Genomic DNA, 24,071 nt, shown 5'->3' with positions numbered 1-24,071 from the left:
TAAAAAAGTTTTAATGACATGAAAAATGTTGAAAACAAAATGCTAATAAAGAAGATACTAAGTGGTATATTCTTTATGAACTCAACTGTGTAAAAAATGAATTGCTATAGAAGAAAAATAACACAATTGTTGGGTAGTAGAATTATAATTTATTGCTTTTTACCAGTTAGTACACTAATCTGCGCTTTGCAGATGTTCCCGTATTAAGTACCCCTTTTGTTATTTAAAAAAGTTAAGGGAGAGAAATCATAAATCTCTAATTGGTAGAATTATAGAGAGCTAAAAACAGTGCTAATTATCAGGCAATGTGGAAACAACTTTGTGGGCAAGAGAGCATTCCTTTTTTTTTTTTTTTTTTTTAACTGTTTACAAAGAGTTTTAAACTTGTTTTAAATTAAACACATTAAACAAAATTGTAAGTTTTGTGATTATGAAAATACTGTTTATCACTACATAAAATACTGTTTATGGCACTTTATAGATTCAAAAAACCTATTAATGATACTTCTTTTCTGGATTAAAGATAGTGAATGCTTATATATATATATATAAAATACAGAAAATAACACAGGTATATGATTTAGAAAACAGGCGAAAAAAGTTATGAAGTGGGAAAAGTCCATCCCACTATACAACTCATTCCCAGATACAGCAAGCCTCTTATTCACCTCCTGAGAAATTTTTGTTGCCCATAATCCCATATATATTTTATTTCACGTCATTCTCCTATATACTTTATTTCACTCATACCTTAGAAACATTTACATATCAGTATGTATTGATCCATTTCATTCTTTGAACATACTAATTAGTATTCTACTCTATGATTGTGACACATTATTAGTCAGCCCCCTACCGATAGACACTGAAGTTATTCTGTTTTCCTCTATCATAAACAAGGCTTCAGTATTATTGGACAAATATCCTTATATACATGAACAAGTGGATCCCTAAGATATAAATTCTTAGAATTTTTGTGTCAAAGACTCTGCGTACATTGAAAAAATCTGGTGGTGCTACCAAATTGTCTTCCAAACAATCTGTAGCAATTTACAATCCAAGGGAACACTTCTGATAAAGACAGATTCTTTAAAGCAGACTCCAATGCTTTCAATGGCCAGGAAGATAACAGAGAGTTGTGAAGCATGCTGGGCTAAGAAAATGGCAAACTGGTCGGGCGTGGTGGCATAATCCCAGCACTTTGGGAGGCTGAGGCGGCGGATCACTTGAGGTCCTTAGGGGTTCAAGACCAGCCGGACCAACAAGCTGAAACCCCGTCTTTACTAAAAAACAAAAATTAGTCGGGTGTGATGGTGCATGCCTAAAATCCCAGCTACTTGCGAGGCTGAGGAGCGAGAATCACTTGAACCTAGGAGGTGGAGGTTGCAGTGAGCCAAAATCATGTCATTGCACTCCAGCCTGGGCAACAGAGTAAAACAAAACAACAAAACAAACAAACAAACAAACAAAACGGGAGAAAATAGAAGGGAGAGAGAAGAGGAAATGGCAAGCTGGATAGGGCATTTAGTTATTCAAAGTAGCAGCATTTACTCAATTCCAGAGTACTAAAAATGCTTTGTAGGAATACGCACCCATGCACCCAGTATTGTCAAATTGCCTCATTGCTCAAAAGGACCCAAAACTCCTGACTTCTGCATGAAATCTTCAGGTTTTGTAAAATGTTGATAACTCATTCAAAATTTTACAGACAGTATGACAAACAAAACATGCGAGTAGGAATCATCTACTGGGCCTCCAACTTGTGACCTACCCTTTAAAGCTTGCGTTTCCCCAATACGCAGAAGATCGCCTGAACAGTAGAGGCTGTGTTCAGCAGATTATTTCCAAGCTGGGATTTCCTTCTATTACATTTTGTTTTGGGGTTAACTCGAAAATGGATTTTATTAACTATGTGGTTAATAACTATCCCCTCAAACTATTTGGATAACTTAATCTACTCCGCCCAGATATTTTCATTAATCAGTTTCCTGTACATTCCCTATATTATGTTCTTTTTGAGTGTTTTATTTCTGTTTTCTTCCTTATATGAAACTACCATGTTTTAAGAATTGAGTCATTTTCCTATTAATATAATCTTGGTTTTCCCAAAGGTAAAAATGTAATCATTTTTCTATACTACCTTGCATTCAACATATCCATCTACATATATAGAAGAAATTGTGAGAATGGAGTAAATTAGAAAGATGCTACCTCCAAATAGTATTTTTAATCTTTGTAAAATCTCTTTATATTAAACTACACTCTCAAAAATGTGAAAAAATAAATCCTGAAATAACCAGATCTATATTTCAAACTATTCAAATTCATGGTTAAAATACTCTTATATATATGTGTGTGTATATATATACACATATATATATTTTTTTTTTTTTTTTTTGAGACGAAGTCTCACAGGCTGGAGTGCAGTCACACAATCAGGGCCCATCACAGCCTTGACCTCCTGGGCTCAAGCTATCTCGCACCTAGCCTTCCGACCACAGGCACATGCCACCATGTGCAGCTTATTTTTATTTTTCATAGAGATGGGCCTTCTTATGTTGTCTAGGCTGGTCTTGAACTCCTGGGTTTAAGCAATTCTCCCACCTCAGTCTCTCAAAACGCTGAGATTACAGACATAAGCCACCACACTCAGTTATTTAATATTTTATTATCTATCTCTTTTACATAACTACTTGCAAAAAAACTAATATGACAGAGCCAATGTATTGTATGGTTATAAACAGAAACATATCTGTAAACATTAGTATTATAAGCAATATAGTATTAAAAGTGGTTATCTATTGGAAAACTCAGAAGGCAGTGACTTCTACAATTAAATTTCAAAAAATCAAAACATAAAACATTATTAGCTTCAGTTACTATAAATAAAGCATCTGAATCTTAATTTTAGAGCTAATGGTAATTTTTAAATAATTCCTAAATTCATGTAATCTGTTAAGATATATTTTGTTAACATTTAGAAAAGACAAGAGAACCAAAACCAATGTATTAAAGGAGCTTCATAATTTAGCAAAACTTTCAATTTACATGTCTCTCAAACGTTACTGACAAACATAATGGCTGCTTATGAGAAAATTTGCATATGTCATTCTACAAACAGTAATGTCATTAATATACTATTTTTAGTTTCCAAGGGAAGATCCTAAACATTACAAATCCTTCCGTTAGCATTTCTTCGTGTATGCATGTTCCTACTTCCTGTTCAAACATATGCTGTAACTATTCAAGTCTGTCTTTTCAAAATAAAACTGATTACCCAAAAATTCAAAAACCCAACACCCAAGTGATATTAGGCACATATCACTTGAACTTGACAATTTAATGACGAAAAGCAAATTTAAGAAGTAAAAAAATTGGCCGGGCGCGGTGGCTCAAGCCTGTAATCCCAGCACTTTGGGAGGCCGAGACGGGTGGATCACGAGGTCAGGAGATCGAGACCATCCTGGCTAACACGGTGAAACCCCGTCTCTACTAAAAAATACAAAAAAAAAACTAGCCGGGCGAAGTGGCGGGCGCCTGTAGTCCCAGCTACTTGGGAGGCTGAGGCAGGAGAATGGCGTGAACCCGGGAGGCGGAGCTTGCAGTGAGCTGAGATCCGGCCACTGCACTCCAGCCTGGGCGACAGAGCATGACTCCGTCTCAAAAAAAAAAAAAAAAAAAAAACCAAAAAAAAAAAAGAAGTAAAAAAATTAACTATTTAAATTATAATTTGCACATCAGATTACTTTTTCAGATGTGTCAAAGCTCACAGATAAAAGTAATGAAAAGAAATGTAGTAAAATACATTTTAATTTTACCTTCATTATAAATTAAAATGAGGCATAAGAAAAACATTGAGACATAATATGTACATATGGAAAACTGGCCACTGAAAGATGCAAATAATTCATACAATATAGTGTAAGCTTTAATATATAAACTAGATGTCATTTCATCAACTGTTAGTCTAAATTTTACAATGTATATTAAAATATTAAAATGCTAAAAAAATCATTGTAATATAGAATACACTGTGGGAAAATACATATTTGTGGCTTTATAGACAATCTAAATTAATCCATTCTATACAATAGTTTTCTAAAATATAAATGGTACTTTACATGCAAAAGAACATACCAGCTGGATGACCTCATATAATGTATCAGAAATTAGGAGAAAACCTCCTTTTAACAAGACAGTTACACAGCAGAGGTGGAATGTAGAATCAGATTTTGCCTTAATACAATCTTGGATAAAATTAATTACGAAAAAGGACAGTCTCTACTACTTTCAATTAGCATTTTAAAAAATAAAATCTACTGTGATTTTATATTTTCTAATTGTATCACAAACAGAGAAAACATAAAAGGGAAAAGACAGAAACAGAAAACCTGATGATCTTTTATAAATTTGAAGCATCAGCCCTGCCTATGGGTTGCATTTAGGCTGCTTTTTTGTTGACATTTTCCCAAATTACTTCTGCCATTCTGAATTGTGCATCAGTAGTCAGATGAGTTTTCCAGACTTCATTATGCCATTGTGTAACCATAGCTGCCACAATGTAGTGCCACAAGAAGTCTGTCCTTGAGTATTTCCTTACTTGGGTATTCAGGTAACTTGAGCATGTTGATGCTTTAAAAGAAAAATACACCACCATTAAACAGGAAATCTATAAAATTTCTGATTGTTTTGTCTAGAAGTGAAAACACTACTCAAAATTAACATAAAACCATCCTCTCAAATTTGCATTCAAATTGAAAAACCCTAAAGTGGTATTTAAAAAGAAGAAAAAATCTGCTGCATTGCAGTTTCTCTCAGCATGCAAATGCAGTGGAAGAAAATAAGTTCTTTTCAGCTTAAAATAAATAAGCAATAGGGCAATTTAGTTTGAAGTGATGGTGTGTAACTCAGTGCTACTTATGATAGTGTAACTTTGGTGATACTTGAACTATAGTCAATTAAATTGTAGGGAATTAGGGTTTCCTCAAACATTTTCCCTCCCAAAAACAGGGGCACAAAAAACTACATAATTTGTTATCAATGATTCCAAAATCCTGGAGTGAGACCACAGCTGAGGTTTTCCTCTCAATGCAGCAACAGTTAGACCTCTGATCATTCAAAATTAATCAAAACAATTTGTAAAGCATTTAAATAAACCAATTCAACATACCATGTGCTTGAAGTTGGTAAAAGATTTGGAGTATATGGCACAGCAGCGATTGTAAAGTTTTGCAATCCACTTCCACCCATGATATTAGCAAACCCACCATGTGGGACCCTGGAACTAAGAGTTAATATCTTAATACATTGTAATCATGAAAGAAAGATATTTGTGACAGATAAATTTCAAGTTCTAAGTTAGGGTAGAAATGTATCCAACTCTAGGACAATGACAACATGACATTTTTTAGTCTACAAAACCCCAACTCATTACTGTAAATTGCTTTGTGATTAGTTAGCAACCTTCCATGGAGACACCCCTCCACATTTCCATAGCTACACTATGCTTGCAACTGGCCACAGCACATACCTCAATATTGCATTTAGCATGCTACATTTACAATTATTTGCTTTCATGTGGCTCTCTATTGAAGTGGGGCTTATTTGAGAGCCCAAACAAGTCATATTTACATCTATATCCCTGGGGCTAGCAAAATGCCTGGAGTAGACATTCATTAAATTGTTAATAGATTAATATTTGATTAATTCAAGCAATAAATGCTCTGACATGTAATCCAAATGATTTCCTTGTTTGTGAAAAATATCTAGGCCCTAAAGGTGTTTTGTTTTGTTTTTCATAGTGGAAAAACTGAAAAATTCTTTATATTCCTCTTTGATTTGATATTCAGAATATCAAACATATTTTTCAAACATCACCAAACATCAAGAGACCACAGGAAGGTTAACATATAATGCATAACACATCAGTAGAAAATTTAATCTTGGGTACATGACTGTAGAGGATGTAATTACAACTTCTCAAGTTATATATACATCGAAAATAAAATTAATATTTCTTCTAAAGTTAGCCTGTGTATGTATCATGATTAAACCGACACTAAAAAACATTCTATTGCTTTTAAAATGAGGTGCTACAGTGCTTTTTGGATAAATAAGAATAATGACAAAGGAACACTTAGTGTATAGATTACTAAATACATACTTGCAAACATCTGAATAAAATTTAAAATACTTTCTTAAAAATATGATTTATAAAATAAAGCACAGTTTAGTTCACTTAAAAAAAAAGTTGAACCTCAAATAGCCTAAACAGTCTAGAAAAAAAACAACAAAGGTGGCAGACTCACATATCCTGATTTCAAAACTTCTTACAAAGCTGTGGTAATCAAAATAGTGTGATACTGCCAAGAAAAGAGACACATGAACCAGTAGAAGAGAATAGAGGCCAGAAATAACCCCTCACATACATAATGAAATGATTTTCAACTAGAGTGCCAACAACATTCAAAGGGGAAAAGAGTCTTTTCAACAAAGTGTGTTGGGAAAACTGAATATTCACTACAACGAAAATGAAGTTGGACCCTTACTTTACACTAAGTAACTTAAAAACTAACTCAAAATGGATTGAAGACCTCAATGTAAGAGCTAATACTACAAAACTCTTAGAAGAAAATATAAGGGAAAAGCTTCATAACACCGGATTTGGCAATGATTTATTGAATATGACACCAAATTGATATTGAGAACATATAAAGAATTCCCATAGCAAAAAAACAAAACAAACAAAACAAAAAAACAAAAAAACCCAAAACAGCCTGATTAAAAATGTGCAAAGAATTGAAATAGACATTTCTCCAAAAAAAGATAAACAAATGCCCAATAAGCACATGAAAAGATGCTCAACATCACTATTTACTAGGGCAACGCCAATCAAAACCACTTCACACTCATTAAGATGACTATCGGCAAAACATCAAAAAAACAAAATACAGAAAGTCACAAGTATTGGCAAGGATGTGGAGAAATTGCTGCTGGGAATGTAAAATGATCAGCCTCTGTGGAAAACAACATGTAGGTTCCTCAACAAAACTAACAGAATTACAATACAGAATTACCATACAATCAGGCAATTCCACTTCTGGGTATATATCCAAAAGAACTGAAAGCACGGACTCAAAGAAGTATCTGCGCATCCATGTTCATAGCAGCATTATTCACAACAGCCAAATGGTAGAAGCAACCCGAGTCTCCATCAACAAATGGCTGGATAAGCAAAGTGTGGTGTATATATACAAGGGGGTTATTTAGCCTTAAAAATGAAGGAAATTTTAACACGTGCTACAAAATAGATGAACCTTGAAGACTTTATGCTAAGTGAAATAAAGCAATCACAAAAAGACAAATATTGTATGATTCCACTTATATGAAGTTCTTAGAGTAGTCAAATTCATAGACATAAAATAGGTGGTTGTTAGAGGTGGGTAGGGAAGGAGGATGGGGAGTTAGTGTTTAATGAGTACAGAGTTTCAATTGGGAAAGATGAAAAAATTCCGGAGATGGACGGTGGTGATAGTCACACATTAATGTGAATACTTAATGCCACAAAAGTGCACACTTAAAAATTGTTTAAATGATTTTATGATATGCATTTACACACACACTCACACACACACACACACACACAAAGTTGAAAAAATGTACCAGGATTGTCTATTTGAAATCACTGATGATATGTATACATCCTCAGGGAAAAAAATGTTTAACAATCCAATATGAAAGAATCCCTAAAAACAGCAATTTTCTCTTCTATCTGGGAAGTCGTCTGGTTTGGTTTACTGATGAAATTCTTGAGCTTACCTTAGTAAACTAAGGCAATATTAAAAGTATGCCTGAATCTTGCTTATAAGACACTAATGCATAAACAATTTCTACTAATAGCAAGAGAATATATAAAGAACATCTGGCTATATCTCTTTGTAAGTTGAAATAAAATTCAACGTTAGTTAATTTATATATTTAACTTTTGCCCCAAAAATTAACAAGGTGACCAAACATAAAAAGGGATAAAAATCAAGCCGTTCTGAATATCCTGTGTTGTAGAATTTCAAATTAAATGTAACTATTTTATCAAGATGAGAAAATAAATGTTGACATTGATTTTTATACAAATTATAGCACAGTATTTCAATATAAGTATGATCAATCTAATGTCCTTCACACAAGTAAATTTTGAACAGTAAGCTAAAAATTCAGAAGATCCTCTAGTTTTAACATCTTAATTAAAATTATTCTACAAGCTATTATTCATGAGCCATTCCTGACACCTTACTCCTCTTTTCCTACACTATGAATAAATATGGCTGGCCCCCTACTTATATAATTAGATCTGATCATGTTAAGATAATAATTCATCAGGCGTAAGTATGTATGAGAAAAATAAAGTCTTTGGTTGAATATTATGACACTTAGATTATACAGTATAAATTACAGTAAACAAAAATGGCATATTTCTATTTTATTTAAAAAGTAATTGGCCGGGCGCGGTGGCTCACGCCTGTAATCCCACCACTTTGGGAGGTTGAGGCTGGTGGATCACTTGAGATCAGTAGTTAGAGACCAGCCTGGCCTACATGGTGAAACCCTGTCACTACTAAAAATACAAAAATTAGCCAGGCAAAGTGGTGTGTGCACCTGTAATTGGAGGCTAAGGAAGGAGAGTCACTTGAACCCAGAAGGTGGAAGTTGCAGTGAGCTGAGATCAAGCTACTACACTCCAGCCTGGGCAATAGAGCAAGACTTCATCTCAAAAAAAAAAAAAAAAAAAGAAAGAAAGAAAGAAAAAAAAAAAAGAAAAGAAATCAGCCGGACACAGAGGCTCGCAGCTGTAATCCCAGCACTTTGGGAGGCCGAGGCAGGTGGATCACTTGAGGTCTGGAGATCGAGACCAGCCTGGCCAACATGGTGAAACTCCATGTCTGCTAAAAATACAAAACTAGCCAGGCGTGGTGGCAGGCGCCTATAATCCCAGCTACTCGGGAGGGCTGAGACAGGAGAATCACTTGAACCTGGGAGGCGGGGGTGGCACTGAGCTGAGATTGTGCCACAGCACTCCAGCCTAAGAAACAGAGCAAGACTCTTTCTCAAAAAAAAAAAAAAAAAAGAAATCATCAAGTCTGATTCTTAAGGGATTAAGGGATAATGAAACAGTAAAACATTAAAGATGGCCTTATAGAGCTATGAAATATTAATGTCAATACTATAAAAATATTTAAAAATCACTTTTTGTATTAATTCTTGGTTCAACAATTGGAACACATTTGATCTTTCAGTAAGGTTGCACTAAATTATACTACAGACCTGTAGAAAGATACGTCAGTATCTAAATAAAACTAATACAGAATCAGAATTTTCCAAAAATTAAAAAAGAAAAAAATTTGCACTTTTGGTTTTGAACGACAAGTACTGTATCTATACTAACGACTGGGAGTTCGAGGTAAAATTTAAAATTTTAAAAAGCTTAAAACTTTCTCAGTTTGAACTCAAAATACAGAGCTCTAATTAGACTCAATGTTGAAAGGTGGATTCTTCCGTCCAAGGGGTGAAGCTAGCTCCGTGTTGTTTCCCCTCAGCTTCCTTGGCTTCTACTCTTCACCCACATCTTTCACCTCCATTCAAGTGTGGATTTGCCACACTTCATAACTAAATAATGAATAGCACACCTCTTTTCAGCATTGCTAGCAATGACTGTACTATTTAAAGTGGAGAAGCCTTGTATATTACTAATTCTAGTGTTTTACTCTACAGGAGCAGCCACCTAAGAGACAACTTAGTACTAAAAAACTTGAATAACTGATTTCTGCATCTTAAAGACTCATACTGACCAAATCATGGGGAAAATATAATAATTCACTAGATGGTGTTGAAGTATAAACCATTTAGAAAAATATACTTGACAACATAAACCAAAATAAGGTTCAGATGGCTTAAAAATTGGAATGTAAAAACAGAAATTATAAAACTTACATTAAAAAATTTATATAAACATATATATAAAATCTTAGAAGTAGGGAAGGATTTATAAAACCACAAAGGAAAGTAACGATAATCACCTTGGCAATACGGTAATTTAAAACTTACAAGTTCTAAATTTAAATTACATGGAAATCTGTATATTTAACTTTGATAAACCAAGAAAACTATTTGCAGAGTTAATACCCCTAATATATAAACAACACTTAAAACTGAATTTTTAAAGTGATTGTGGAATAACAAAGAATAAAGTCAGGTAATTCATACCACACACAAAAAAATTACATAAAAGAAATTATATGAAAGTAAAAATGGGCCGGGCACGGTGGCTCACACCTGTAATCCCAGCACTTCGAGAGGCCGAGGTGGGTGGACCACGAGGTCAGGAGATTGAGACTATCCTGGCTAACAAGGTGAAAGCCTATCTCTACTAAAAATACAAACATTAGCGGGTGTGGTGGCAGGCACCTGTAGTTCCAGCTACTCAGGAGGTTGAGGCAAGAGAATGGTGTGAACCCAGGAGGTGGAGCTTGCAGTGAGCCGAGATTGTGCCACTGCACTCCAGGCTGGGCGACAGAGCCAGACTCTGTCTTTAAAAAAAAAAAAAAAAAAAAAGAAAAGAGAGTAAAAATGACTATACCCTGTGCTGATAAAAGAAGTAAGCTCTCTCATTCTCTACTGACATCAATACCCTTCTAGAAGATAAATGAATATGTATCAAGATTATAAAAATTTATATATTCTCATACAAAAAAATTTCCCTTCTAAGAATTTATCTTCTATAATCAGACTGTCCCACTAGGACAGAAGCACAAAAATTCCTTATTTGTACAGCATTATTCCATAAATAGGAAAATTTAGCAATAAAGAATCAATTAAAGGAAGTCCCTAAAAAGAAAACCAGAAAGCCACTAAAAATTACATAGATCTATAAATTGAACAATTTAGTAACATATTGCTAAATTCAAAAAGTTATAAAATAACAATGGTTTTAAAAGTAAAAATTATATATGTGTTAAAAATTCTAGAAGAATAACAAAAATGTTATCAGTGATTATTTTTAGGAATAGATTGGAGGTGGGTTTTTTTCTCCTATCTGAATTGTCAAATTGTCAACTTTCTTACATAAAAAATATAATGATTTTTTCATCCTTAAGTTATTCAAGTCTCTGAGTACTTCTTGGCATTCAGAGGCAAAAAACAAAACCAAAAAAACAAGTTTTTCTTTTATATTTTTAGTCTATAACCTGTTAATTGTTATGTCTTATTTATTTCTTATTTATTTTTTATTATTTTTTTTGAGACAGGGTCTCACTCTGTCACCCTGGCTAGAGTGCAGTGGCGCAATCTCATCTCACTGCAATCTCCACCTCCCAGGCTCAAGTGATCCTCCCACCTCAGACTCCTGAGTAGCTGGGACTACAGGCATGTGCCACCATGCCTGGCTAATTTTTGTATTTTTGTAGAGACAGGGTTTCGCCATGTAGCCTAGGTTGGTCTCAAACGCCTGAGCTCAAGTGACCTGCCCGCCTCAGCCTCTCAAAGTGCTAGGATTACAGGCACTACTATAAATGTCTTATCTTTAATACCAAAATAAATCTTTAATACCTAAAACAGTGGAAAGGGTGGTAAGTTACTGACAATTCAGAGTAATAACTCCTCATTTTAGTTATCTCTAAGCCATAAAAACAGAATATATTAAATTATTTCCATATTATCATAAAAATACTGCTTACTTGCCAGTAACAAACTAAACTGCAAGAGAAGTACCGTACCCAGACTATTCATTTATTCTTTAAAATTAGATCTATAGTGTGGCTCCAACTATTTTTCTAACTATACAGTTAAGAAGACTAAAAAAAAAAGCAAAATGTTAATTGTAGTTATCTCTGAATAGTGGGATCACTTAACATTAAGGATTTTAATTTTCTCCTATTTTCTCCATTGTCTAAATTTTCTACAATGATTAAACATTACTTTTAAAATAAAAAAATATATAGATTTTAAAAATTATAGGCCAGGCATGGTGGCTCACGCCTGTAATCTCAGCACTTTGAGAGGCCAAGATAGGTGGATCATGAGGTCAGGAGTTTAAGACCAACCTGGCCAAGATGGTGAAACCTCATCTCTACTAAAAATAAAAAAATACAAAAATTAGCCGTGCGTGTTGGCAGGCGCCTGTACTCCCAACTACTTGGGAGGCTGAGGCAGCAGAATCGCTTGAATCCAGGGGGTGGAAGTTGCAGTGAGCCAAGATCAAGCCACTGCACTCCAGCCTGAGGGACAGAGTGAGACTCTGTCTCAAAAAAAAAAAAAATTACATATATATATTTTATATAGATATATATTCACAATTACGGTTTTTAAATATGCAGAAAAAACAAAGAAGTAAATATATCAAATTATTTATAGTGGTTATGGCTGATGGACTGTGGTTTTTCTTATTCTAACTTTGTTTTGTAACTTTCCTAGGAGAAATATGTACATTTATAATGAAAAAAACTAAACTACATTTTCATAAATAGAAGATAAAATTCTGTTATCCAAAATGAAAATCAGACTTTTTTTTACATCTTTCAGAAATATAAGCTAAAAGATGGTTAAATCATCTAGTTTTCTAATATCTATTATATTTAACTGGTTTCAAAAGTGAACTTTTCATAGAAGTGTGGTACCACAAATTATTTTTTAGGCCATGAATCTTGACACTTTAAAGTTTACTTTGAATTACAGAAAAACTGTTGTGTATGGGTAACATAGAGTATGTGTATGAGTTACCCAGGATAAACTGAACTGCCTTACTATTAAACCAAACCAGCAATATACAAATATTAAACATTTGGCTACTATCCTTGACCGACCTGCAGAGCAAAAAGATTTCCAAATTATAAAGTGCAATATACTAATAGTCCTAATTGGCGATCCTTTTTAATATATCAAATAAACATGATTGATCACTACTATAAATGTCTTATCTTTAATACCAAAATAAATCTTTAATATCTAAAACAGTGGAAAGGGTGGTAAGTTACTGACAATTCAGAGTAATAACTCCTCATTTTAGTTATCTCTAAGCCATTAAAAGCAGAATACATTAAATTATTTCCATATTATCATAAAAATACTGCTTACCTGCCAGTAACAAACTGCAAGAGAAGAACTCTCTCCTCTTGAGTAATGTCTTCTACAACTTCCCAGAACCACTAACAACAACAACAACAAAAACTTAGCTCATATTTCAGAGCAACTGCAGACTTCTCAATACCAGAGAAATATGTAATATTCATAAAGCACATTTTATTCTATGAAAGTCATTTACCAAAAATGATTTCATGCAAAGCTTTCATATGCACTGTTCCCACAAGAATAATTTGGGGAAACACTTCACTTTGTTAATTAATGTAAGTTTTCATTCAATAGTGCTGAAAAGCTTACAAAATTAAACGGCAAAACTTAACTTCATTCTAAGCTCTAGAGAAATTTTACCTGAATAACTGGATCTTCTCTTTCATAGCCACTTGTGTATTCTGTATTTTTTATCCAATCACTCACATCAATTTCTGGCATGCCAGAAAGCAGCAGCTCCTTGGGGGAAGAAGAAAAATATTTCAATAATTTTCTTTAGGGAAAAAAGTTATTACATTTAAATGGTAAATTTGCCTTAATTAGAAACTAATCTCACATGAAACTGATACATTTTAGTGACAGTTCCTGCATGTCATCAATAACAAGCATTACATGAGATAAAATCCTTGACGCTGATAATCTCAAGTATTGTAAGATGTGGAGATGTTTCCACATTGACAAAACTTCATTAAAACATAAGAGATTATAGTTTATATGTTTATGTGTGAACATATGCAACAACAGTTTATGCGTGCAAAAGTTTTATGAACATTATCTTTGATTTACTTTATATTTTTACAATTCTTTGCAAATTTGTTAACTTCTGTAAGGGGACAGTATTCTCAACATGGAAGTGACAACAAAGACCTGAATAAATACTTGACTAAACAAGGGGAAAAGCATCAAGAAATCCTTATCATGAGGAAAAAGGAGGTAATATAAAAATAGTTATGATTTTTAAAAAATATTTAGGCCTTTTAGGAATTCTATTCTGGAATAATTTGGATCCTTTAAAGTCAATTTTCTCCAAAGTCAAAAAAAAATAAAAAATGCAATTTTCCTAATGACTTGATAAGTTTCTTTCATACAGGAAGATAATCAAAGACACAAAATCTCAATCATGTAAGTAAAAATGAAATTAAGAACAGCAAAGTATTTGCCTTTTTGTTTTCCAAGGAAAAGAGGACATGAAAAGAGCCTGTCCACTTCTCTGAATCAGTCCCTATTTCACAGTTAGATATGCTTACATAGACAGGGGAGGCAATGATTGGCCTACACTTTACACTGATGAGCCAGAACATCCATCAGGATTGCCTTTTTTCTTTTTTTTTGAGACGGAGTCTTGCTCTGTCGCCTAGGATGGAGTGCAGTGGCACTGCGATCTCGGTTCACTGCTAGCTCCACCTCCCGGGTTCACGCCATTCTCCTGCCTCAGCCTCCCGTGTAGCTGGGACTACAGGTGCCCACCACCACACCCGGCTAATTTTTTTGTATATTTAGTAGAGAAGGGGTTTCACCATGTTAGCCAGGATGATCTCAATCTCCTGACCTTGTGATCCGCCCACCTCAGCCTCCCAAAAGTGCTGGGACTACAGGTGTGAACCACTGCACCCAGCCAGGATTTCTTATTACAGGGATGTAGATACCGTGTGATTCAAAATCACGTCTCCTATAGTAACTACTCATAACATATAGCTGACCTTGTACCTTAAATAAGATAGATATAAGGCAACATCTGAGAACTCTTGAGGGTTTCCGAGATTTTTCTGTGGGTCCATGAGGTTCTCCCTTTTCCAACTTATCTGTATGAGGTTGGATTTTCTTCATATATTTCAACCAAACAACATATCAAAACAGATTATACACAAAAGCAGTTATAAGGGCCCATTTGTCTTCTATTAAGCTAGACATTAAAGAAATTTGCAAAACTGTAAAACAGTACCAGTCTTCCCATTATTTCTGTTTTGTTCTAGAAAATGCAATTTTAGTTTTTCGAATGTTCTCTATGTTAACATAATAATGGATTATTTTATGTGAATAAAATATTTTACATTTCTGTTTTAATTTCAAGTACAGTAAATATAGATTGACATAACCCACATAAACAAAAACTCTTTTGTTGCAAGGGGTCCTAAGACCGAAAAGTTTTAGAACTGCTAGTATAGGGTGTGTTTTAGTCCTCCTAGTAACAGTATTATAGAATCCTCTTCCTAGATGAAGACAGTCTAGTTAGTCTACATTGACCACCTCCAAATACATTCTCTAGCTTCCTTTGCACTGTAGACTGGCTGCTTTGCCTGCTGGTTCTCTTGCCAGCTGGCTTTGGATTGGGTTTGGAGCCCGGGAAACACAGGCAGTTAGTTTGGAGGTGAGGGTACTCTCTGCTCCCCCACTGTTGCAGCACCTCTTTGCAGTAGCTATGGCTCCTCAAGTATGGCTACCACCAGGTGGGCCCTCCTTGGTAGTTCAGGCTCCCACGGGGCTCTTCACCGTAATTCCTCTACCTGTCTCTTCAGTCCTAGGGATGATAAAGGCTTTCCCTGTTTCCAGTCTGTGTATGTCTCACTAGACCTTGTTTATCCTTAACACTGCCCATACCTCTGTAATAGTCCCTTTGTTAGAGTTTCAATATTTGAACCATCTGGAGAAATTCTGTTCCCTGGCAGGACTCTGATACAGGTTTGCTAAAAGGGAGTGGGATAGGCTTTACGCATGTCTTACAGTTCATGAGTTTAATCCTTTTCCCTTCTAGGCTGAAGATAAGCTTTTAATAATATTATGCTTTCATTATTCATAATTATGAATAAAAATATCACATTGTTACATTTTTTTTTGAAGACGACAACGAAAGGATCTTTATTATTCCACCTAACAACTGGGCAAAAAAAGTTACTAAATTGACCAAAAACAAATAGATGAAATGAGAATTCCAGAATAAAAAGTACATATAATAAAAATTTTAAGTCCCAATCAATCTTCTTAATACAACAAAATAACTGAATTCATCTGTTGGAACTGTAAGTTATATAACTCATACTAATAGTTAGAAACTGAATCATGCAAGTATTCATAGCCATCAGCTTACCCAGCATCACATGACTCAACGTTTTTATATTCTGGTTCTTTCATGGATAAATTCACAAGCAGCACAGTATGGAAGAACAGCCCATACTCATCTCTTGACTTACAACTGCCTTCTATCTACAATGGATGACTATACCTCCAGTTCAGTACATTGGAGCTATTCGATACCTTCTCCTCACTAAAACTCTAGAATTTAACCTGAATCTTTTAACTCAGATGCACATCTAGCTTAGACGTTTGCACCAAATTTTTTTACAAGTTTCTGTTCTCAGTGTAGCATAGCGCTCCCCTATGAAAGACACAAAGTCACACAAAAGGTGTGAAGCCACCAAGAAGCAGACTGGCAACACTGATGAGATCTGAGGTCAGGGAACATGGGTTCATAGCCTACCACTAACACATGCTCTATGACCATGAACAATTTCCGTATCTTCTTTGGCCTAGTTTTCTCATATGTAAAATGGGGACAATCATACTCACCTCAAGAGATCTTTTGTGGGTTTCTTAAATTAATACATATAAAATACTTGGCAAATACTAAACGCTTAATAATAATTATTATCACTGCATAAATCAAGACCATGCCTACAATGTTGCTCTTCCCAAATGTGAATCAGCTCAACTTAGTAAAGTCAGAGTCCAAGACAAACTAGGAATCCTGATCTAAATTTTAATGTAAGAGCCACAATTAAAAACTTACCAGTAACAGACCTAAATGTGAAAGATAAAGGAATAAAGCTTTTAAAAGAAAACACAGAAAAATATCTTCACAGCCTTGGAGAAAGAAACAGTTTCTTAAACAAGACACAAAAAGTTTCTTCCATTAAAAAAAAAAAAAAAACTGATAAACTGAATTATGTTAAACCCCAAAATTTTTATTCACTGAAAAGACCTGAGTAGAAAATATTCATAATACATATATCTGACAAAAGACTCTTATAAAAGAATACATAAAGAGTCCTACAAGTCAGTAAAAAGAAAAAATAAAACAGAAAACACAACAGAAAAATGGACAAATTACTTAAATAGACACTTTGAAAACAGAGTACACAAATGGCTGTAATCATAAAAGGTTTGTAACTTCATTAGCTATCACGTAAACACAAATTAAAATCTCAAGGAAAGACCACTACTGAATTACCAGTAAGGAAATGAAAAAGATGGAAAATTATCAAATGCTAGTGAGAATGCAGAACACCCAGAACTCTCACACCTACTAATGGGAGTGTAAATTGATGCATCACTTGGGAAACTATCTGCTCACATCTACTGAAATGGGATACATGCACAGCCTGTGTCCCAGCAATTCCACTCCAAGGCATATAACCTACAGAATGCATACTTAGGTTTTCCTAAAGGCATGTTTGTAGCAGCAGTACTTGAAAGAGCCTGAAACTGAAAAGTACCCACTAAATGTTCATCAAGAATAGAAAAGACTAAAGGAAACTGAAATGCTATTCAGCAATAAAAATGAACAAATTACCAACTGCATGCAACAATATGTATGATTCCCACACACAAAAAGTTGAGCTAAGAAAGCCAGATAAATTCTATCTACATAGTTCTAAAATAGGCAAATCTCATCTATGATTTCAGAAGTCAAGAGAATGGTTACTGTTAAAGTGGGAGAATGACCGGAGGGGGATGACAGAGTGACATATGGGGGTGCTAGGATTTCTGTTTCTTCATCTGGGTGTTAGTTTCATGGGTATGTTCAGTTTGTTAAAACTTATCAAGCTATACATTTATGATGTGTGTCCTTTTCTGCATGTATATTATAATTCAAAGTTTTATAAACTTACTGATTTCAGTAAATTATAAGGCAAAGTTTTCAACAATTATTTTTGTTGTTGCTATTTGTTTTTTACATACATAAAGGTCCAGCAAACAATTAATTCTCTGTTTTGAATTTCAAAAGGCTAATTTAATCCAAGCACAGTACAGGAAAAGTCAGATTTCAGTCAGGTCTAATAATATAATAGCTCAAATAGTCCTCCATTTTTAAATGCTGAAAATAACTTCTACTGTTACATAAAAACTAGATGAATCTACGCTAACTGAAGCCATTAACTGTACAGCTAAAAAACAATCAAAAAAACCTCAAAACTTACATTTAATGAAACTAAATCACAATGGACTTCAAAATTAATTAGCAAATTTTGTTCACTGTTAACATATACTATGAATGATAAATTTAAAATACTGATACATATGTAAAATTAAAGGTATATATCAGTATCTGTATCCATATACTAAAATGAAAGGTATAAGATAAAACTAATTTTCTGAGACAGAATAAAAACTAAATAAAATATTTCCACTGATCTGGGACTTACTATTCCAAATTATATGTTTTTAGATAAGAAAGCAGCTATATTCTATTTAAAATACTGTGCTTTATTTAGATTTAGACAACTCAGAGAGTTTAAAAATAATTCTCCAAATTACCAAAACTAAAGAGAAAAAGAAAATGGAGAAAAATGCAACATAAATCATATAAAATTAGAAATCCTGTTGGATCACAGTACAATAAAGGCAAATTAAAGTAGCAAAACAAAACATTCATTAGGGACTACAGGACAGCAAAGACGATGGACTCCATAGGTTTCAAATAAAGAATTATAAAATTATATATATGGCAATATAAAAAACTGGAGAAGAAAATACTATACAATAAGAAAAACCTTCTTAATTCTCTTTAGAAGTTTAAGAAGTTAGTGTCAGCGCCCTTTATGTCATGTGATCAAATAAAAAATTCAGAAATAATGTAGAATACTACACATATAGGAAGACTGGCCTTCAACATCTCCCATACAGAAGAAATAGCAATATATTCCATTTTAGTTTGTCACCACCTCACCTCACTTCACATTAAGGAGTTGCTTATCTGGTTATTAAGCTTAAGAGAAGGCACATCCATAAATTTTATATCAAATCTCTAAAAATGGACATTAAACCATTTTTTCTCATTTATACATTATTTCATTCATTATAGTACTCCACAATTATTTCTGAATTACATCACTAGAGTTTTGTGTTGTTATGTTACAACATAAGAACTGATGTTTTTCCTTACCAATTCATATTCATCAAAAAGCTGTATGAGGGAGGGTGGAATGAACATATGAAAGCCCTGTAAAAAGGCATTGATCTGAGGCTGAATGGCTCTTGTCATTCGAAGTTCAGTAACAAGCTGGACGTACTCCGCCTATTGAAAAAGAAGTTTTCATAATGACTTTTAAAAAATATTTTACATACTTAATACATTTCTTATTTAAGAGGTAAAGATTTAAAATAAAACTGACACCAACACTCATACACCTCAGCAAATCAGCAAGCCACCATTCACTAAGCTGTTCAGGCAAAAATTCTAGGGAATCAATCATCCATGACTTCTCTCACACCCTATTTCAGCTGATACTATCAGATTTACTTTTAAAAAACTATTTTCAATCTGACCTTGTCTCACTACCTTCATTTCAGTACCCTGGTCCAAGCTATCATTACTTCTCATCTGAATTACTGCAACATCTTGTGTCCCTGTTTCCATTTTTGCCCCTGTACTGATGCTTCTCCACATCTTAGCCAGAGTGATTTTAAAAAATATATATGTATATATACACACAGATATGTGTGTGTGTGTGTGTATGTATATGTAAATAACTCAGATCAGGCAACTCTCTTGCTTAAAACCCTATAATGACTTCTCATGACATCTGGAGTAACATCTAAATTCCTTTCCTAGTCTCTAAGGCCCTAAATGATCTGGCCTCTGCTTTGCTCTCTGATCTCACTTCTTTCATTCTACCCCTAGTTCATTCATTCACTTAATTCTAGTTTCACCGGCCTTCTGGCTATTTCCAAAACACAAACTTGTCCGGGCCCCAGTGTGTTTATACTTCTAGGTCATTCTCACTGAAATGTCTCATTAGAATGTAATCTCTCTGCACACAGGTGCTTTGTTTTACCCGGATATATACCAACTCCTAAAAAGTGGCTGCCACTTTGAAAGTATTCAAAAAGTATGTCATGAATGAATGCACACCATCATCAAATTCACTTAACACATACTTAGAACTTGATAAAATGGCTCTTTGTAGCATAGCCAATTTAATTCTGAGTTAAGGTAAGCTATGTATTCACTCATTTTATTTTAATACACATCATAACCATAGAAAATATTTTTACTTAAAATTTAACTGGTAATGAGCAGAGGGCATGGTGGCACATGCCTGTATTCCCAGTTACTAGGGGAGGCTGAGGTGGAAACATTGCTTGAGTCCAGGAGTTCAAGTATGCAGTGAACTATGACCGTGCCACCACACTCCAACCCAGGCAACAGGGCAAGATCCTGTCTCTTAAAGAAAAAAAATTAAAAAAATTAACTGGTAATTTAAAAACTGTATTTTGGCTTAGAACAAAATGAATTATATACAGAGAGAAAGAGTATGTGTGTGTATACATATACAAACTATAAGATGTTATCATTTATACAGTTTTTAAATCCGTATAAGTGAAACTTTGTGAGTTAAAAACAATATGCTGTAGCAGGTATATAGCTCCCACCTACCAGGAATTAAGACCCTAACAGGGAAGAAAGTCTGTTTTAGCCCTCTTCCTTTATTCTTTTTTTGGCACTCATCTGACGCTCTGTTCAAAAACAAACAAACAAACAAAAAACCCAATCAAACAAAAAACGGGGAAAAAAGACCAAAAAAAAGGCACTGAGCCAGCAAGTTCTGTATGACTGCTAGCTATGAACTCTCCACAGCCCTCAGAGCTACAAAAGTGTCACAGTAGACTCCTCACAGCTCTCCCGAAACCCTGTGTGGCTCCTTGTACAATTTAACACAAGGAAAGCTACCATCTCTGCTATTCAATCTAGTCTCACCCCAAATCCCACTTCCCACCAACCAAAGGTGCAAGTTTTTCTCTATTACATAGGAATTAATCAGCTACAAGTCACATACAGGCAGTTATTATAGAGAGGGAGATAGAAATGTGTACCCAACAGTCAAACAGAAACATACACTAAATTTCTAGAGTCCAACCCGAGAAATAACATATATAAAATATTTTATAGTGATTACAGCAGTGATATCTGCATTAGCACATGATTATATTTTAGTTTATGTCTACTCTCACTAACATTGTTCACTGGATGTACTAAAAGTTTTCTGCCCCATTCATATAATTAATTATGCATCTGTGTTTTTTAAGATGCCAGGAAAGACCCTACTCTTCCCTAAAAAGACTTTTTCCCAAGAGGTTCTGGCTTTACAATCTTACAGTGCGACTCAATAATCTCTGTGGAAGACCTTAACAAGTCATGAAGCATAAAAATAAAAGATTTATGAATTGCTCATGTGAACGTTACCTATTTTAATTGCATTCCATATCTATCAGAATAATATATATTCTTTTTTTTACCAATTAATTCCTATTATTTCCTTCTACAGTCTATTTTTAAATTAATTTTTACAAATATAATACTTTCATCACACTTTTCCATTTCTTTTAGTATTTGTTATTTTCCACATGTATTTCAGTAACCCAGTTCATAGCTATTGATATCAATTTGTGAAAATCAGTTCCTTCACATCCCAGTCTTCATGCTAATTAAGTAATTTAAATGTGAATGGCAGTTGAACTAAATTATTTTTCAATAAAATAATGAAATCCTAGCTATCATAAACCCTTAATTTTTCAGTAATATAAGAGTTTTTCAAATAGTTGAAAGATAGCTGTGTTTAATGGAAAAATCTAAGTCAAATTGCTTCTAAAATGTTTACCTGCCTCGCTAAACAGTACATCTTCAAACAGAATAAAACAAATTAATATTATCTTGACAATACGAATATTACTATAAACACCCACTACTGTTACCCATTAACATTTCAAGTGTTCATGTCATATAGAAATACACTGGCTAAGGGTTCTAAGGGCAGAGCTTTGGCATCTCACTAGGACCGAGCTCCGGGGGCGAGGGGTGACCGCCATGTCTGGGGTTCAGTCAACTCAGCTGCTCCAGTCTGCCGGCTTTGGAGAATACAGGCGGTACAGAAAAGGTAGTGTCCCCTTTAATGCAGCACATACGCTCTACCAAAAAGCAGCCAGACTGCTTCTTTCGGCAAGTCCCTGATCCCATTCCTTGTGACTTGTGGAGATCTCCCAACAGGGGTCTCCAGCTACCTCTTATAGGTGCATGCAGGCCAACAACAGGTAAGTACCTACCCCCTGGGACAGAGCTTCCAGAGGAAGGACCTGCCTGCCATCTTTGCTGCTTCATGGCCTTCTCTGCTGATACCTTCAGGTATGGGAGAAACCAAGGCAACTGGGGTCTGGAGAGGACCCCCGGCAAACCACAGCAGCCCGACATACAGTAAAGTGGCCAGACTACTAAAAGAAAAACAAATGAACAGAAAACAACATCATCAACAAAAAGACTCCACAAAAACCTCAGTTAAAGGTCAGCAACCTCAAAGAACAAAGGTAGATTAAGGCCAAAAAGATTAGAAAGAATCAACACAAAAATGCTGAAAACTCAAAAAGCCAGAGTGCCTCTTCTCCTCCAAATGACCGCAACGCCTCTCCAGCAAAAGCACAGAACTGGTCTGAGGCTGAGATGGCTGAATTGACAGAAATAGGCTTCAGAAGGTGGGTAATAATAAACTACACTGAGCTAAAGGAGCATGTTTTAACCCAATGCAAAGAAGCTAAGAATCATGATAAAACAATACAGGAGCTGGTAGCCACAACAGTCAGTTTAGAGAGGAACATAACAGACCTGATGGAGCTGAAAAACACAACTTGAGAACTTCACAACAAAATCACAAGTATCAATAGCAGAACAGACCAAGCAGAGGAAAGAATCTCAGAGCTTGAAGACTATCTTTCCAAAATAAGACAGGCAGACAACAATAGAGAAAAAGGAACAAAAAGGAATGAATAAAACCTCCAAGAAATACGGGATTATGTAAAGAGACCAAACCTACAACTGATTGGGGTATCTGAAAGAGACAAGGAGAATGGAACCAAGTTGGAAAACATACTTCAGAATATCATATAGGAGAACTTCCCCAGATTATCAGGACAGGCCAATATTCAAATTCAGGAAATGCAGAGAACCCCAGTAAGATACTCCACAAAAAGATCAACCTCAAGACATATACTCAGATGTGTCTTCCCATCAGATTCCCCAAGGCCACCAGATCCCCAAGGTCCAAATGAAAGAAAAGCTGTTAAGGGCAGCCAGAGACAAAGGCCAGGTCACCTACAAAGGGAAATCCATCAGACTAACAGCAAACCTCTCAGCAAAAACCCTGCAAGCCAGAAGAGACTGGTGGCCAATATTCAATATTCTTAAAGAAAAGAATTTCCAACTGAGAATTTCATATCTGACCAAACTAAGCTTTATAAACAAAGGAGAAATAAGTTCCTTTTCAGACAAGTGAAAGGTGAGGGAATTTGTTACTACCAGTCCTGCCTTACAAGAGCTCCTGAAAAAAGAACTAAATATGGAAAGGAAAAATAGTTACCAGCCACTACAAAAACACACTGAAGTACACAGACCAGTGACACTATGAAGCAATCACATAAACCAAGCCTGCAAAATAACCAGCTAGCATCATCAAGACAGGATCAAATTCATACATAACAATACTAACGTTAAATGTAAATGGGTTAAATGCCCCAATTAAAAGACCAAGAATGGCAAGCTGGATGAAGAGCCAAGACCCATCAGTATGCTATCCTCAAGTGACACACACAAGCTCTAAACAAAGGGATGGAGGGAAATTTACCAAGCAAATGGAAAACAGAAAAAAGCAGGAGTTGCAACCCTAGATTCTGACAAAAGAGACTTTAAACCA

The 24,071-nt window shown here is 34.7% G+C and overlaps 1 protein-coding gene across 4 annotated transcripts in view; it reads right to left on the bottom strand.

Moving 5' to 3' along the window:
* Positions 1 to 3,792: 3,792 nt before the first annotated feature.
* The window catches only part of HACE1 (HECT domain and ankyrin repeat containing E3 ubiquitin protein ligase 1), a 126,917-nt gene continuing 106,638 nt past the window's right edge, over positions 3,793 to 24,071 (bottom strand). For all 4 annotated transcript variants that reach the window (XM_015137024.2, XM_028847311.2, XM_028847314.2 and 1 more), the window contains 5 exons: positions 19,277 to 19,408; positions 13,477 to 13,575; positions 13,123 to 13,193; positions 5,171 to 5,284; positions 3,793 to 4,632 (listed from right to left, as the gene is read on the bottom strand). In XM_015137024.2, coding sequence (XP_014992510.1) covers positions 4,530 to 4,632; positions 5,171 to 5,284; positions 13,123 to 13,193; positions 13,477 to 13,575; positions 19,277 to 19,408 — 519 coding nt within the window. In that variant the 3' untranslated portion in view covers positions 3,793 to 4,529. The remainder of the gene's footprint in view (positions 4,633 to 5,170; positions 5,285 to 13,122; positions 13,194 to 13,476; positions 13,576 to 19,276; positions 19,409 to 24,071) is intronic.

The sequence above is a fragment of the Macaca mulatta genome, chromosome 4 (assembly GCF_049350105.2).
Source record: "Macaca mulatta isolate MMU2019108-1 chromosome 4, T2T-MMU8v2.0, whole genome shotgun sequence".
Lineage (NCBI taxonomy): Eukaryota > Metazoa > Chordata > Mammalia > Primates > Cercopithecidae > Macaca > Macaca mulatta.
The sequence above is the reverse complement of the archived record's forward strand: the minus strand, read 5'-3'. Positions and strand labels throughout refer to the sequence as shown.